The 15,368-nt window shown below is 46.4% G+C and overlaps 1 protein-coding gene and 1 pseudogene across 1 annotated transcript; both read left to right on the top strand.

The window, feature by feature from the left end:
• Positions 1 to 4,255: 4,255 nt before the first annotated feature.
• LOC128413468 (primary amine oxidase, lung isozyme-like) lies at positions 4,256 to 5,820 on the top strand (annotated as a pseudogene).
• A 6,422-nt stretch (positions 5,821 to 12,242) lies between these two features.
• On the top strand, positions 12,243 to 13,841 carry LOC128413467 (membrane primary amine oxidase-like). The gene has a single exon (XM_053387470.1). The coding sequence runs from the start codon at positions 12,243 to 12,245 to the stop codon at positions 13,839 to 13,841; it is 1,599 nt and encodes a 532-aa protein (XP_053243445.1).
• The last annotated feature ends 1,527 nt before the right edge of the window (positions 13,842 to 15,368 follow it).

Below are 15,368 nucleotides of genomic sequence, written 5' to 3'. Positions count from 1 at the left end.
ACTGATCCAGAGATGGTTACAGTGGTACCTCAGTTTTTGAACGCAATCCGATCCAGAAGACTGTTTGAGTTCCAAAACGTTCGGAAACCGAGGCGCAAAGGGCGGTCTGCAAATTCAATAGAGAAAATTGAAAAACCTCAGCAGAAGCTGTTCAACTTCTGAGGCACGTTCAAAAATGGAAGCGTTTGAAAACTGAGGTACCACTGCATCACATATAAAAATTTGCTCTGCATGTGTGGTTGAGAGATCAGAGGTGGGTAGCCCTACACCTCTTGCTGCCAAAGTGAATAGCCATACACTGCCAAAATCATTTGCTGACAACCCACCTGAATTGCTCCAACGTCTACATGAGAACAAGGCAGATGGTATTGACTGCAGTCCTGTAAACTTTGGAATACTCAGTGGAATACAGCATCTTGCGAGAAAGAAATGAAAGACAGTGCCAGTCTCTCTGTCAATCATGGCGGCCATATGCCTTCCTGTATAGTGCAAACCCTCTTTTCGAAGGGCTCCTTTATCTGAAGGGCTGTCCAGTTCAAATTTGGTTTAAAGATAACTGCTCAGTCATTCCCACCATGCTCAGATGTATTGCATTACTATTTATATCACAGCCATTGTTTCTAAATGTGCATCGACACCTTTTTTGCTGACACATTCTCCTCTTCTTCTCTATGGTCTTAGCTCCTGTGTTTCACGGGCTCCAGGCTAGGATAGAACCCTGCCTGAAACCATGGAGAGCAGCTGCCAGTCCGTGTAGATAATATGGAGCTAGATGGACCAATGGAATGATTTAGTATAAAATCAGCTTCCTGTGTTCCTGTGATTTTCGTAATGTGCCTTTTTTTAAATCCCCTTCTCCCAGCATTTCAGCTGTCTAGTTCAACATACTGATTGATAAAGAGAACCCTAAGCAGCAAAGCACTGACATTTTCCCCAACTTACCATTTGCAGCGAATATGAGGTCCTTGATTGCCATCTGCTGGTAGCAATTTCAAAATTATCTTTCAATCTGAATATGCTGTAAAGGTGTGGGTGGGGAAATAAGTCACAGTTTGGAGTCCTTTTTCTCCGATACACTTCACCCCGGAAGTTGCAAGTCTTGTTTACTGGAGCCACTTCGCCCAATAAGTCATGTGTTTCATTTCTTATTAAGTACTACCAGCCTTGATGCTTTTAATAAAACTCCTGTCTCAACTAATAGTGATAGCTAACCTTCCTTTGAAAGAATCATACTTGGTTCCTGTGATCAGAAGGATCCACCCAGGGTAGGTGACATGCAATAGCAGTTTAAAAATACAGCACCAATCATTCCTGTGTTTACAGATGGCATTACTAAAACCTAATGAACAGTTCAAATGCAGATGCTATATAGATATGTATCACTATTCATATAAATGTCTGGCAAGCCCTGAGGGGCTTACACTCTAAAACAGGGGTGAGCAACTGAATCAGGACAGTAGACCGGATCCTTAATTCCCACCCTGTGTCAACTTTGACAGGTGGGGAGGGCTAATAGGCAGTTACAACAGGCCCCTTTGAAGTCCGTTTGCAGGTGGTTTGGGTTCACATCACACTTGCGGATCAACATTTTCTCTCTGCAGACAGAGATAAAGGGTAAAGGACCCCTGGATGGTTAAGTCCAGTCAAAGACAACTATGGGGTTGCGGCGCTCATCTCGCTTTCAGGCCGAGGGAGCCGGCGTTTGTCCACAGACATTTTTCCAGGTCATGTGGCCAGCATGGCTAAACCGCTACTGGTGCACTGAGGACCGTGACGAGTGCCAGAGCGCAGGGAAACACCATTTACCTTCCTGCCACAGTGGTACCTATTTATCAACTTGCACTGGTGTGCTTCCGAACTGCTAGGTTTACAGAAGCTGGGACAGAGCAATGGGAGCTCACCTCGTTGTGGGGATTCGAACTGCCGACTTTCCAATCAGCAAGCCCAAGAAGCTCAGTGGTTTAGACCACAGCACTACCCGCGTCCCTATAGACAGTGGTAAAAAGATGTACCTTTAACCCTAATGGATTGCTGCTGTGGGTCACTCTGCCAAGAAGGAAGCATAATGGCATAATGTCATGACAATGGATCTTGCGGCTGCCTCATAAATTGCTCCAGGATCTCAAAATGGCTCCACTGGGTGGGATGATGGTACTGTGAAAAGAAAATGCAATGGATAAAGGAGGAATAAATGAAAACTGAGAGTGCAATTCTAAGAGGGTGAAGGGCTGTGTACTAGATTTATCGACTAAGTCCTTCAGGCTTGCAACAACCAAGGTAGGATGTATGGGGGTCGTATCCTCACCATATATTTAAAGCACTCTTATACCACTCTAGCAGCCATAGAGAATCCTGGGAACTGGACTGTATTGAGGATGCTGACCTCACAGAGCTACAATTCCCAGAACCCTTAACAAACTAATCTTCCCAGGATTACCCATGACAGTTAAAGTGGTTTATAATAGTGGTTTAAATGTATGGTGTGGATCCCACCTCTCTTTCTGTCTCGCTTTGTGGACTTTTTTGATTTTTCAACCCCTCCTGAGTAGTCACAGAATCTCAACAACAAAAAATTGTTTTTGAGCTACTTTTAAGGAAATTCGCCAAAAAATCAATATGTCTGGATTTTTTTGACATTGGGAATTCTGCCCAGACGTAGTTTCCGATGGACGAATCCAAGATATACCGTATTTTTCGCCCTATAGGACGCACCGTCCCATAAGGCGCACCTAGATTTTTGGGGGGAAATAAAGGGGAAAAAATTATTTCCCCCCCAGGCGCGGGGCTGGGGCGGGGGAGGCCCGAGCATCCCCCGACCCCAGCCCCCAAACAGGCAGCTCTCTGCAAGCCGTGGGAGCCCAGTGCTGGCTCCCGCTGCTTGCTGAGAGGTCCGCGAAGCCTGGGCGCGCTGATCTCAGCGCGCGCAGGCTTCGGCATGCTGGCAACTCTCTGCAAGCAGCGGGAGCGCTCCCGCTGCTTGCGGAGAGGTCTGCGAAGCCTGGGTGCGCTGATCTCAGCACGCGCAGGCTTCGGCATGCTGGCAATTCTCTGCAAGCAGCGGGAGCGCTCCCGCTGCTTGCGGAGAGGCCCGCGAAGCCTGGGCGTGCTGATCTCAGCGCGCGCAGGCTTCGGCATGCTGGCAACTCTCCGCAAGCAGCGGGAGCACTCCCGCTGCTTGCGGAGAGGTCCGCGAAGCCTGGGCGCGCTGAGCTCAGCACGCACAGGCTTCGACATGCAGGCAACTCTCCGCAAGCAGCGGGAGCGCTCCCGCTGCTTGCAGAGAGGTCCGCAAAGCCTGGAGAGCAAGAGGGGCCGGTGCCCACCGACCCCTTTCACTCTCCAGGCTTCAGCGAAAGCCTGCATTCGCCCCATAGGACGCACACACATTTCCCCTTCATTTTTGGAGGGGAAAAAGTGCGTCCTATAGGGCGAAAAATACGGTATCTGGGAAGACCTGGACATATGGCAGCCCTAGAGAATGCTCAGTTGTGAGATATTGAACCCAGTAGCTCCAAGGCCATCACCTTCTTGCCCCACTACTCACACCCACGAAATTTCTAATTTTCAACCCTAGCACTGGCTATCACTGTTGGAAGAACCACCAGTGGTAGTTTTACACCCATAGAACTATTCAAGGACCTAGGAGAGGTTTCTGTGGTAGATGTCCTCCTTCACTGGCAAAGCTCTTTATCTATGGAGATGCATCTTCACTCCTCCTTAATGACCTGCAGTCACTGTCACCGGTTCTGGGATTTTGGATTGCAGTGTTTATTTACTTGCAGGTTTTACTGGGTCTTCCACTACATGCTATTTTCAAAGAGGTTTCCCACATCTTCCTCTGTGAAACATTTTTTTCCTGCCTCTGCAGGGAGATGATTGGGTAAGAGCAGCTTATGTTTTAACTCTTTCTGTTGTCTGTGACTAATTAAATCAGGAGAAAAGTATTCAGACTTGATGAATGCGATTATCAAGGTATTAAGGTCTTGCTTTCTACTACACAAGACCTTTGAGATCCATGGTATGGGTGGTGCTTGCTTGCTTAGAGCAAGATCAGCATTCAGTTCTGAAACTCCCTTGCATAACAAGTTCCTTCCCTGAGTTTCTTTCAACTTTGGTTTTGCCCTCATGTGGAATTCTGCTATTTCAGTTTGCTATTTCAATCTACATTCGACAGGCTGCTTTGTGAAATCCCTGGAACCTGCTTACAGCGTTGCTGAACATGAACTTGAAATTGGCTTATCTTCTTCTAGCTCTATGCACAGCCATCATATTCATCTTGGTCTGGGCTTTCCAAAACAGAGGAGGGAAGCCCATACTTTGTGACAGCCATCTTCAGGAGATGGGACAGGAGGAACGAAGCCATGGAATCTACAGCCAGGTATTTGCTGATTTGACTCCGGAAGAGATCATGCAAGTGAAGATCTACCTGCAGTACAACCTGGGGGTGCCATTGGTAGAACCTCCTCAAGCCAAGCCATCGGACAACTGCATTTTTTCTATCACCCTTCAGCTTCCTCCCAAAGCCGAAGTGTTGCAATTCCTGGACCACCAAGGGAGCCGGCCTGCACGGCAAGCTCTGGCTGTGCTCCATTTTGGAAACCAGCAGGATCCAAATGTCACAGAGTTTGTGGTTGGTCCTCTTCCAAATCCAATGTACCACCAAGATGTCACAGTGCAGAAGTATGGAGGGAAGTTGCCTTACTACAGAAGGTTTTTTTTGGAGAATGAGCTGAGAGAGATCCATACTTTCTTGAAGAATAGGGAATACCCCAAGGCTCCAAGCTTTATGCAGAAAGTGATTTATTACAATGGAAGCAATTTCGGATACTCCTACGGAATACCACCTGGACTAAAATCAGGAGACCGGAAAATCTGGGTTGCTCATTTCCAGAATGTCCCTGGTAGTTATCTGCATCCAGTAGGATTTGAAGTCCATGTGGATATTTGTAGCCTAGATGTTTCTCATTGGAAGGTGCTAAAAGTCTTCTATAATGGACAGTACTTTGAGGACATGGAAGATATTGAGAGACAGTTCATTACGGGACATGTTAAAGTAGCCAAGGTCAAAAAGGCTCCTTCTGACGGAGGATATTCCTCATTGAAGCAGAGGGTTCCACACCAGAGACTAGGCCCCTTGCAGTATGAACCTCGTGGTCCCCGCTACCGCATCTGGAATAACCAAGTTTTCTTCATGTCCTGGAGTTTTGCCTTTGGCATAGATGCTAATAGGGGGCCACAGATATTTGATGTTAGGTTTAAGGGTGAGAGGATAGTTTATGAGTTAAGCTTGCAAGATGCATCTGCCATCTATGGCTCCAACAATCCAGCACCCATGCAAACCAGATACATGGATGTTAGCTTTGGCATTGGTGCACGTGTCTCTACACTCTCACCCAAGGTGTGGATTGTCCTTACCTGGCTACCTATTTGGACAGGAACTTTTTTCTTGATTCCTCGTTGCCTGTCACTCGCAAAGGCTCTATCTGCATCTTTGAGCAGAATGCTGAGGTCCCTGTGCGACGACATTACGACAACTCAGAAGGTGTATTTTATGGAGGGTTGGTGGATTCCGTTCTGGTCTTTAGGTCCGTAACTGCAGTAAATAATTATGATTATGTTTTTGATTTTATTTTTCACCAAAATGGAGCTATCGGTGTCAGGGTCCATGCCAGTGGGTACATTCAATCTGCTTTTTACTTTGGCGATGCCTTGGAATTTGGTAACAGGGTGCAAGAGTGGACCCAGGGAGCTATTCACACTCACAACATTAATTTCAAGGTGGATATGGACATTGGTGGTAAGTGGATGCCTCTTCTGTGAATTTTCTGTGCTCGCTTGCTAACAGCTAATTGCTGCTTTTTACTCAGGTTCTGGTGTTATTTTGCACCCCTGTTTCTGCCCAGGGACCCCTGTTTCTGTGATTATTTTGTTAGATTTCATGGAGCTTTTTGTTATATTCGCCTTTAAGTATTTGACAAAGGGCTGCCTTTTATTTTAGCTTTATGAGAGCTAGAAGTGGCATGATTCTGTGTCTGTAGCTCTTACATGTTCTCCTTGTTACAGTTTTCATGAATGGCTTACCAGAGGTTTCTTTATTTCCATGCCACTCTGTCTATGAAAAGCACCAGAAAACACACATAAGCAATCGCTCAGGGCTCAGTGATGGACAGTTTGCAGAAAATGTGAGATGTTCCTCCTCTCCAACACCTGAAAGTCACTACCACAGACATAGAGTTTGGGCTGTCCTGTGGCTAAGACCAGCTTGCAGCTTGCACCCTAATGTTGCATAAACCTGCCAGCTTTCGCTGTGCAACCCCACATCCCACAAAAGTTCCTGACATTTCTCTTGGCATCCATACTGGAACTCATCATTAATATTTTTCCAGGTAACCAAGTAGCATAAGGGAGCGGAATGTATAGATTATGTATATATACTAGGGACAATATAGCTGATTGTCTTTTGTGCATGTGAGCTCATTGGGCTCCACTTTGGGCTGCTCCAGATGACCTGTTTATTGAACACTCATCCTAATTTGCCTGCATAAAGTTTAGCTGGAGGTTAGATTATAGCTGGTCTTCATTGAGCATTATTTTCATTTGTTTGCTGGGCATATATACAGCAACAAAAGTCCATCCTGACTTAATAATAATAATAATAATAATAATAATAATAATAATAATAATAATTTATTTATACCCCACCCATCTGGCTGGGTTTCCCCACCCACTCTGGGCGGCTTCCAACAGGATATTAAAAACACAGTAAAAGATCAAACATTAAAAACTTCCCTAAATAGGGCTGCCTTCAGATGTCTTCTAAAAGTCAAATAGTTGTTTATTTCTTTGACGTCTGGTGGGAGGGCATTCCACAGGTGGGCACTACTACCGAGAAGGCCCTCTGCCTGGTTCTCTGTAACTTCGCTTTTCGCAGTGAGGGAAGCACCAGAAGGCCCTCAGCACTGGACCTCAGTGTCCGGGCTGAATGATGGGGGTGGAGACGTTCCTTCAGGTGTACTGGACCAAGGACGTTTAGGGCTTTAAAGGTCAGCACCAACACTTTGAATTGTGCCCGGAAACGTACTGTGAGTCAATGTAGGTCTTTCAGGACCAGTGTTATGTGGTCTCAGTGGTCACTCCCAGTCACCAGTCTTAGCTGCAGCATTCTGGATTAGTTGTAGTTTCTGGGTCACCTTCAGCTCCATGTAGAGTGCATTGCAGCAGTGGCGAAGATGCATGCTCCACTACTGGGGGTGGAGAGCAGGCAGGGGCGTGGCTGGCGCCCACAGGGGGGGTGTGACGTGCATCCCAGGGCGTGGTATGCCGCCCGCAAGGGCGTGACGCACATTCTGGGGGTGTGACGCCCTGCTGTGGGGTCATGGCACCCGGCTTGCATGGGGGGTCCACGGTGCGTGTCTGGGGGGGGGGCGCTGCAATGGCTCCCTACTGGAATAGTGGTGCCAGGGGCAGTCTGCTCCCTCCACACTCCCATTCTTCTACCAGTGCATTGCAGCAGTCTAAGTGGGAGATAACCAGAGCATGCACCACTCTGGCAAGACAGTCCATGGGCAGGTAGGGTCTCAGCCTGCGTACCAGATGGAGCTGATAAACAGCTGCCCTGGACACAGAATTGACCTGCGCCTCCATGGACACCTGTGAGTCCAAAATGACTCCCAGGCTGTGCACCTGGTCCTTCAGAGGCATAGTTACCCCATTGAGGACCAGGGAGTCTCCCACACCAGCTTGCCCCCTGTTCCCCAAGGACAGTACTTCTGTCTTTTCAGGATTCAACCCTACCTGTGGGTTCCTTGTGCAACTTCCCATTACCCATTCATTCATCCCACACAATCCAATGCCTTTCCTAACCACAAAATCTCATCTAAAAAAAACCAAAAACCAGTGGGTTTGTTGCACCAGCTGCCTTTGATCCACTTTAATTGCACAAACCTGAAGTTCCAGTATGTGCTTGAATCTTTCATACTGGCAGTCTGGAGGCACCCTTTGAGGAACACTGAATCAAAGCATCATACATTAAAATTAAATCCAAGTGTGCTGCATCTTTAGCAGGTTCCAGGGGCAAGCAAACCTGATTTTTAGGCAGTACTGCAGCACTCCCAATGCTGTTTTGTTCCCATGAAAATCACCCCTGCTCAGAAATTCACCGGGGGTGGGGTGGGGAAGATCCCATTGGTGCCAAGGATTTCCACCCTACATGGGTAATTTCATGCAGGATAGGATGTCAGCTTAGCAGAATTAAACATACCTTACCTGTGGACTGCAGTCCTAATACTAACTGGGCCCTCCCACTTGGTATTAGTTCATTTTTATAAAAAAAACAAACCTGTACATAATGCTGCGTATTATGAATTTTGTGCCATGTGTAGTTAGGCTGTAAGTGGCAATGGCTAAAAAAGAGAAAAATCCACCTTTGCAGTTCTCCTTGGTTGTCAGGTCAGTGTGGTGTAGTGGTTAAGAGCGGTGGACTCGTAATCTGGTGAACCGGGTTCGATTCCCTCTCCTCCACATGCAACTGCTGGGTCTCTCAGCCTCACTCACCTCACAGAGTGTTTGTTGTGGGGGAGGAAGGGAAAGGAGAATGTTAGCCACTTTGAGACTCCTTCGGGTAGTGGTAAAGCGGGATATCAAATCCAAACTCCTCCTTCTCCTTTAGCCCCCTTTCTCTAGCATCCAAAGTTTCCCATCTCACCCTCTCTGCTGCAGTGCCAGACATCTCCTCCAAAAAGCTTCTGCTGGAGGAGTGGGAACCCACAATTCCTTTTAATTGTGTAGCGAACAGTTACCTTTGCATTAGTTAATTGATTTATTAAGTGATTCAGTCAAGGCCAGTGTTGTGCAGGTTTACTCACAAATGCAGATTTCTTGCTGACTTGCATTATGGGTCACCTGATGCATGCCTGCCATCTCCTGCCACACTCTCTACGATCTCCCAATCTTATGTTCCCCGCCATGCAAAGCCGTTTCTACACGACTTTCCAGAAGCTGTGAATGTACCAAGGGCACAGTTCAAAGATAGCTATCGAATGCAATGAAATGTGAGCATGAAAGCGCTGTCTCCATTAAAACGAGAACTAAGGATGATCTGATCGCCATAGGAATAACTGAATGTAAGCAGCTTTTCTGTGAATTGCCCTCTAAGCTGTGCTATAGTGCTTGTCACTTAAAGCATCTACAAATTCTCTCATGTACTGAAAAGCATGGGAATTGTAATGTTGCATATGCACCATACATTTAAAGCATACCGGTGCTGGGAATTGAAGTAATGGTGGGTAAACTACAGTTCCCAGGATTCTTTGGGAGATACGTGCTTTAAATGTACAGTGTGTATGCAGCCTAAGTTAAGCCAACTTATACTTTGCTCTTCTTGTCTCGGTCTTCCTCTGCCCCCTGGAGGTAATGCTACACTAAGAGTCAGAAGGAGGAAATCAGTGTCATGCTATTTTGAATATTCAGTCAGTGCAAGCTTTTCAGGTTGCCAGACAGAACAACCCCTCTTCTCCTTCCCCATTGTGCTGCTCTGGGGGTTCCCCGTTGTCACTTTTGCAGGATGGTGGTAGGAGATGGGAGAGGAAAGCCCTATTGTGCAAATGCAAGTCCTTACACAGGGCTTCCACTGACCAAGGCTGGCCCTATGATGTGGCAGAGTGAGACAGCTGCTTCAGGCAGTAGATGCTGAGAGGCAGGGAAAGAGTTGTGAGTGACATTTGGTCTGCCCTATACCCTCTATAAGGGACGTGGGTGGCTCTGTGGGTTAAACCACAGAGCCTAGGACCTGCCGATCAGAAGGTCGGCGGTTTGAATCACCGCAATGGGGTGAGCTCCCATTGCTCGGTCCCTGCTCCTGCCAACCTAGCAGTTCGAAAGCATGTCAAGTGTAAGTAGATAAATAGGTATCACTCCGGCGAGAAAGTAAACAGCGTTTCCGTGCGCTGCTCTGGTTCGCCAGAAGTGGCTTAGTCATGCCGGTCACATGACCCGGAAGCTGTACGTCGGCTCCCTCGGCCAATAAAGTGAGATGAGCGCCGCAACCCCAGAGTCGGTCACGACTGTACCTAATGGCCAGGGGTCCCTTTACCTTTACCTATACCCCCTATCCATTCTTAAGGAAATCAGGCCTGAATGCTCACTGGAAGGACAGATCCTGAAGCTGAGGCTCCAATACTTTGGCCACCTCATGAGAAGAGAAGACCCCTTGGAAAAGACCCTGATGCTGGAAAAGATGGAGGGCACAAGGAGAAGGGGACGACAGAGGATGAGATGGTTGGACAGTGTTCTCGAAGCTACAAACGTGAGTCTGTCCAAACTGCGGGAGGCAGTGGAAGACAGGAGTGCCTGGCGTGCTCTGGTCCATGGGGTCACAAAGAGTCGGACACGACTAAATGACTAAACAACAACATACCCCCTATGCCCTTGAGTGCAGTGGAAGATACGTTCCTTTCCCCTATATTGGAGTAAAATTCAACTGCCAATCAAACTTGGGGGAAGCTGCCATCTTGCCCTTCACCTCAGGCAGCAAAATGTCTTGAGCTGGCCATAACTCTGATGGGGCTTGTTAAGTGAATCTCACTCTGTAATATGTCAGGATTAAGTAAGCTGGATACTTTTCAATTCTCAGCTCTGAATTCTGGCAACCTGCAAAGCTTGTTTTAAGCTGCAGGGCACAAGCAAAACCAGCCAGGTAACTATTCAAGAATTACCAAAACATCAAACTTGCTCTGCCTTTCTCAGAAATTATGCTGATAAATTCAGTCGCTGATTAATTTAAGGCCAGTGCTGTGCAGGATTACTCACAAGTGAGGGACTCTTGATGACTATGGTTTTGTGTCACCTGATGCTTGCAGTCTCCTGCCTCTCTCTCTACGATCTATCAATCTTCTATTCCCCACTAGGCATAGCCTTTTTCTCCCAACACATGACATTCTCTCTGATCCAAATAGTCAGCATATAAGGAAAGCAGAGAGTCAGCTTTAGTGTTTTCTCCAGTCTACAGAAGAATGGGACTGGGGATGAAAAACCAAGTGCAATGGAAATTAATTTGTAAGCCGATACAACAACGTGAAATGCCATAACGCATTTGCATGATATGGAGGTTGAGGCAGGTGCTATAATGTACACTTCCCATGCTCTTTAGTGGTTGAGTGAATATATAAGCAGGATAACTCTTCTATTGAATCAACGGTGGTTTTGATCCTATGGAATAGTACTGAGATGTAGAATACCAGTCATAGAGAATCATAGGAACTGTAGCTTGTTAAGGCTGCTGACCTCACAGAGCTACAATTCCCAGCACATTTACAGGATTCTCCATGACTGTTAAAGTGGTGTAATAGTGCTTTGAGAGTGCACAAGGCAGGTGTAGAGAGCATGCATAATTGTGGGCCTCTCTGGTGAATGGAGAGGTCTTGAATCCAGTAGATCCAAGGCCATCGTCATCTTGCCTTGCTCGCACAATGTCAACTTTCAACCTTAACACTGGATACTGGAGCTCTATGCGGATGGATCATTAATGAGCATCTTCTATTGGCAAAGCTCTTCATTATCGGAGAGGCAGCTCCACTCCCTCCTAACATAAGGTTACCAGTTTTTCCCCCCAATGAATCCAGGGGCACTTTTCAACTTCAGTTGGAATGATAGGATTTTGTCAGGGGACTGATTTGTAAATCCAGGGACTGTCCCCGGGAAACGGGGACGTCTGGTAACCTTATCCTAACCACCTCCAGTCTTTGTCAGCAGTCCTGAAGATTTGGACTTCAGTATTAGCCTTCTGTAGAAAATTCAGTAGAATTCAGGGATGCGTCAACTTCAAGAATCAGGCACATGCGGATCAGTTGGCTCTCACATTTGATCCTGTTTTCAAATATATTCCCCACATCTTCCTCCTCTAAACATTTTTTTTTTTTGCTGCTTCTGAACAAAGACAATTGCTTAATGGCAGATTATGTTTCAACTGCTTGTGTAGGCTGTGTCTAATCCAATTACGAGAAAGGTGTTCAGACTTGACAGATAAGCTAATTAAGGTGTGAATGTGTACATCATTCCTTTGCTCTGTGAAAGACTTTGGAGATGCATCACATTAGGTGGTGTTTGCATAGATGAAGAAAACCACACAGTTTTGAAACTCACTGGCAGAGCTGGTCTTTCCCCCGACTTTCTTCGAAATTCAGGGTTTTTTTTTACTTATTTATAAAAACAACAACTCCAGGAACCTGCTTACAGTGTTGCTGAACATGAACTTCAAATTGGCTTACCTTCTCCTAGCCCTATGCACAGCCACCATATTCATCTTGGTCTGGGCTTTCCAGAGCAGAGGAGGGAAGCCCATGCTTTGTGACAGCCATCTTCAGGAGATGGGACTGGAGGAAGGAGGCCATGGAATCTACAGCCAGGTATTTGCTGATTTAACTCTGGAAGAGATCATGCAAGTGAAGATCTACCTGCAGTACAACCTGGGGGTGCCATTGGTAGAACCTCCTCAAGCCAAGCCATCGGACAGCTGCATTTTTTCTATCACCCTTCAGCTTCCTCCCAAAGCTGAAGTGCTGCAATTCCTGGACCACCAAGGGAGCAGGCCTGCACGACAAGCTCTGGCTATACTCCATTTTGGAAACCAGCAGGACCCAAATGTCACAGAGTTTGTGGTAGGTCCTCTTCCAAATCCAATGTACCACCAAGATGTCACAGTGCAGAAGTATGGAGGGAAGTTGCCTTACTCCAAAAGATTTCTCCTAAATAATGAGTTCAAGGAAATCCGTACTTTCCTGAAGAACAAGGAATACCCCAAGGCTCCAAACTTTATGCAGAAAGTACTTTATTACAATGGAAGCAATTTCGCATACTACCATGGATTGCCACCCGGATTAAAATCAGGAGACCGGAGAATCTGGGTTGCTCATTTCCAGAATGTGCCTGGCAGTTATCTGCATCCATTTGGCTTTGACATCCAGGTTGATCTTAGCAGCCTCAACATTTCTCACTGGAAGGTGTTAAAAGTCTTCTATAATGGACAGTACTTTGAAGACATGGACGATATTGAGAGGCAGTTCATTACTGGACATGTTAAAATAGCCAAGGTCAAAAAGGCTCCTTCTGACGGAGGATATTCCTCATTGAAGCAGAGGGTTCCATACCAGAGACTAGGCCCCTTGCAGTATGAACCTCGTGGTCCCCGCTACCGCATCTGGAATAACCAAGTTTTCTTCATGTCCTGGAGTTTTGCCTTTGGCATAGATGCTAATAGGGGGCCACGGATCTTTGATGTCAGGTTTAAGGGTGAAAGGATAGTTTATGAGTTAAGCTTGCAAGAGGGAGGTTCCATCTATGGCTCCAACAATCCAGCGTCAATGCTGACCAGATACATGGACCTAAGCTTTGGCATTGGTTCAAGTGGCTCCACTCTCACCCAAGGTGTGGATTGTCCTTACTTAGCTACCTATTTGGACAGGCACTATTTTCTTGATTCCTCGTTGCCTGTCACTCGCAAAAACTCTATCTGCATCTTTGAGCAGAATGCTGAGGTCCCTGTGAGAAGACATTATGACCGCTCAGAGCCTCCATTTTATGGAGGGTTGGTGGATTCCGTTCTGGTCTTTAGGTCCATATCTTCAGTTGCTAATTATGATTATGTTTGGGATTTTAAATTTCATCAAAATGGAGCTGTTGAAGTTAGTATCCATGCAAGTGGGTACATTCAATCTGCTTTTTACTTTGGCGATGCCTTGGAATTTGGAAACAGAGTTGAAGAGTGGGCACTGGGAGACATTCACACTCACAACATTAATTTCAAGGTGGACATGGACATTGGTGGTAAGTGTACACCTCTTTTGTAACTTATGGATTGCTGTAATTTCTTCTGCTGGTAGGTGGATGTCTCTTTTGTGGCTTTTCTGTGCCTGTTTATGGCTTGCTTGCTTGCTGACTGCTTATAGCCCATACTGCTTATAGCCCATACCTCTTTTGTAACTTTTATGAATTGCCATAATTTCTATTGCTGGTAGTGGCTTACTTGCTGCCAGCTAATAGCTGCTTTCTAAGTGGTTCTGATGTTATTTTGTTTCCCAATTCTGCAAATGGACCCATTTTCATGTTTCATGGAGTATTCATGAGTGGGTGTTTCCCCCCCCTCACCTGGCAGGATGTTGCATCATCCTAGGCTATAGATTGTAGGCGAAGTGTGTGGTGTGTGTGTGTAGGAGGGAATTGTTGTGTGAGAAAGTTTGGGCTGATTCTGGAACCTGGAGACAGAGACATGTGCTGAACCCAAGTTGTATCAGGGGGGTTTCCCTGGATGCCTGATGGAGAAGCACAATCTGTTAATGCTGTGCTCCCATCCATCCTATGCTCAGGTTCCATATATGTGTAAATAAAACCAAACATTCTGTAGGCATCACTGTCTCCACTGATCTTCATTCCATGAAAACAGAACCCTGGGAAAAGCGCCTGGCATTCCTGAAGTCTCTCCTCAAAACATGACTTGGGGGAGGCAAATCCATGTCTGCTTCTAATTTCAATGGATTATGAATGCACATCGTTGTCAAAGTATTATATGGGCCTTTTGGGGCCACCGGTTGAGCCCAATATATTTCTATTTAACCTATTTTAAGACCAAGGTCCATCTAGTGGCGGGGGCTGGTCACTTCACTTTTGGTAGTGAAACAGAGCAATATCCACAGCAGGGTTGAAAGGCGTCCTATTGAATAGATTCAGGAGTGAATTTAAAACACAATAGTACATTCCGAGAGCATTTTGTTATGATTACTTTATATTAATCAGAGAAGTACATGCTCCTCAGAAATAAATCCTGAGCTAAAACATAATTGATGGAGATTGCCTCCATGTAAGTTAGGTTCATTCATTTCAAGGGGTCTTCTCTGAGGAAATCTTAGTTGAACACCAACCGTTGAACGCTACCTTGCTCTCTTTTTTTACATGAACTAATTTTTCTCATCCATAGGCAATTTGTAGACATGATTTACCTATTTAATTTGTTACATTAAGGTCCCATCTTTCCTCCAAGATTAGGGGGTTGCACTAGATGACCCTCGGGGACCCTTCTAGTTCTATGATTCTATGAAACTCAATCTAAATGGACTTCCGGGTTGGCGCCATCGGCAAATGGTGGAGTTCCTCTGACCTCCTGAGGAACTAGCTCCGTGAGATCGGGTCCTGCGCTGCGGCGAAAGCGGGGACCCCTCAAAAATCACAGGCGGGTGAAGCCTGTGAACTTGGGGTTCGGCAGGCACCATTTGCGCCTCCCCTACTCGCGGGGAGACCCAATTTTTCGTGGCTCCGGAGCGAGACAGGGTGAGCGGTGCGGTGCTGCGAACAGACTGCTTCTTTCACGGAGTGAAGCCGCA

This window comes from Podarcis raffonei, chromosome 5, assembly GCF_027172205.1.
Source record: "Podarcis raffonei isolate rPodRaf1 chromosome 5, rPodRaf1.pri, whole genome shotgun sequence".
NCBI classification, from domain to species: Eukaryota; Metazoa; Chordata; class Lepidosauria; order Squamata; family Lacertidae; genus Podarcis; species Podarcis raffonei.
Note: the sequence above shows the minus strand (reverse complement) of the source record. Positions and strands in the feature narration are given on the sequence as shown.

What these genes read in the sequence shown, in the direction of transcription:
- LOC128413467 (XM_053387470.1), top strand. Translation starts at nt 12,243, where the DNA reads ATGAACTTCAAATTGGCTTACCTTCTCCTAGCCCTATGCACAGCCACC.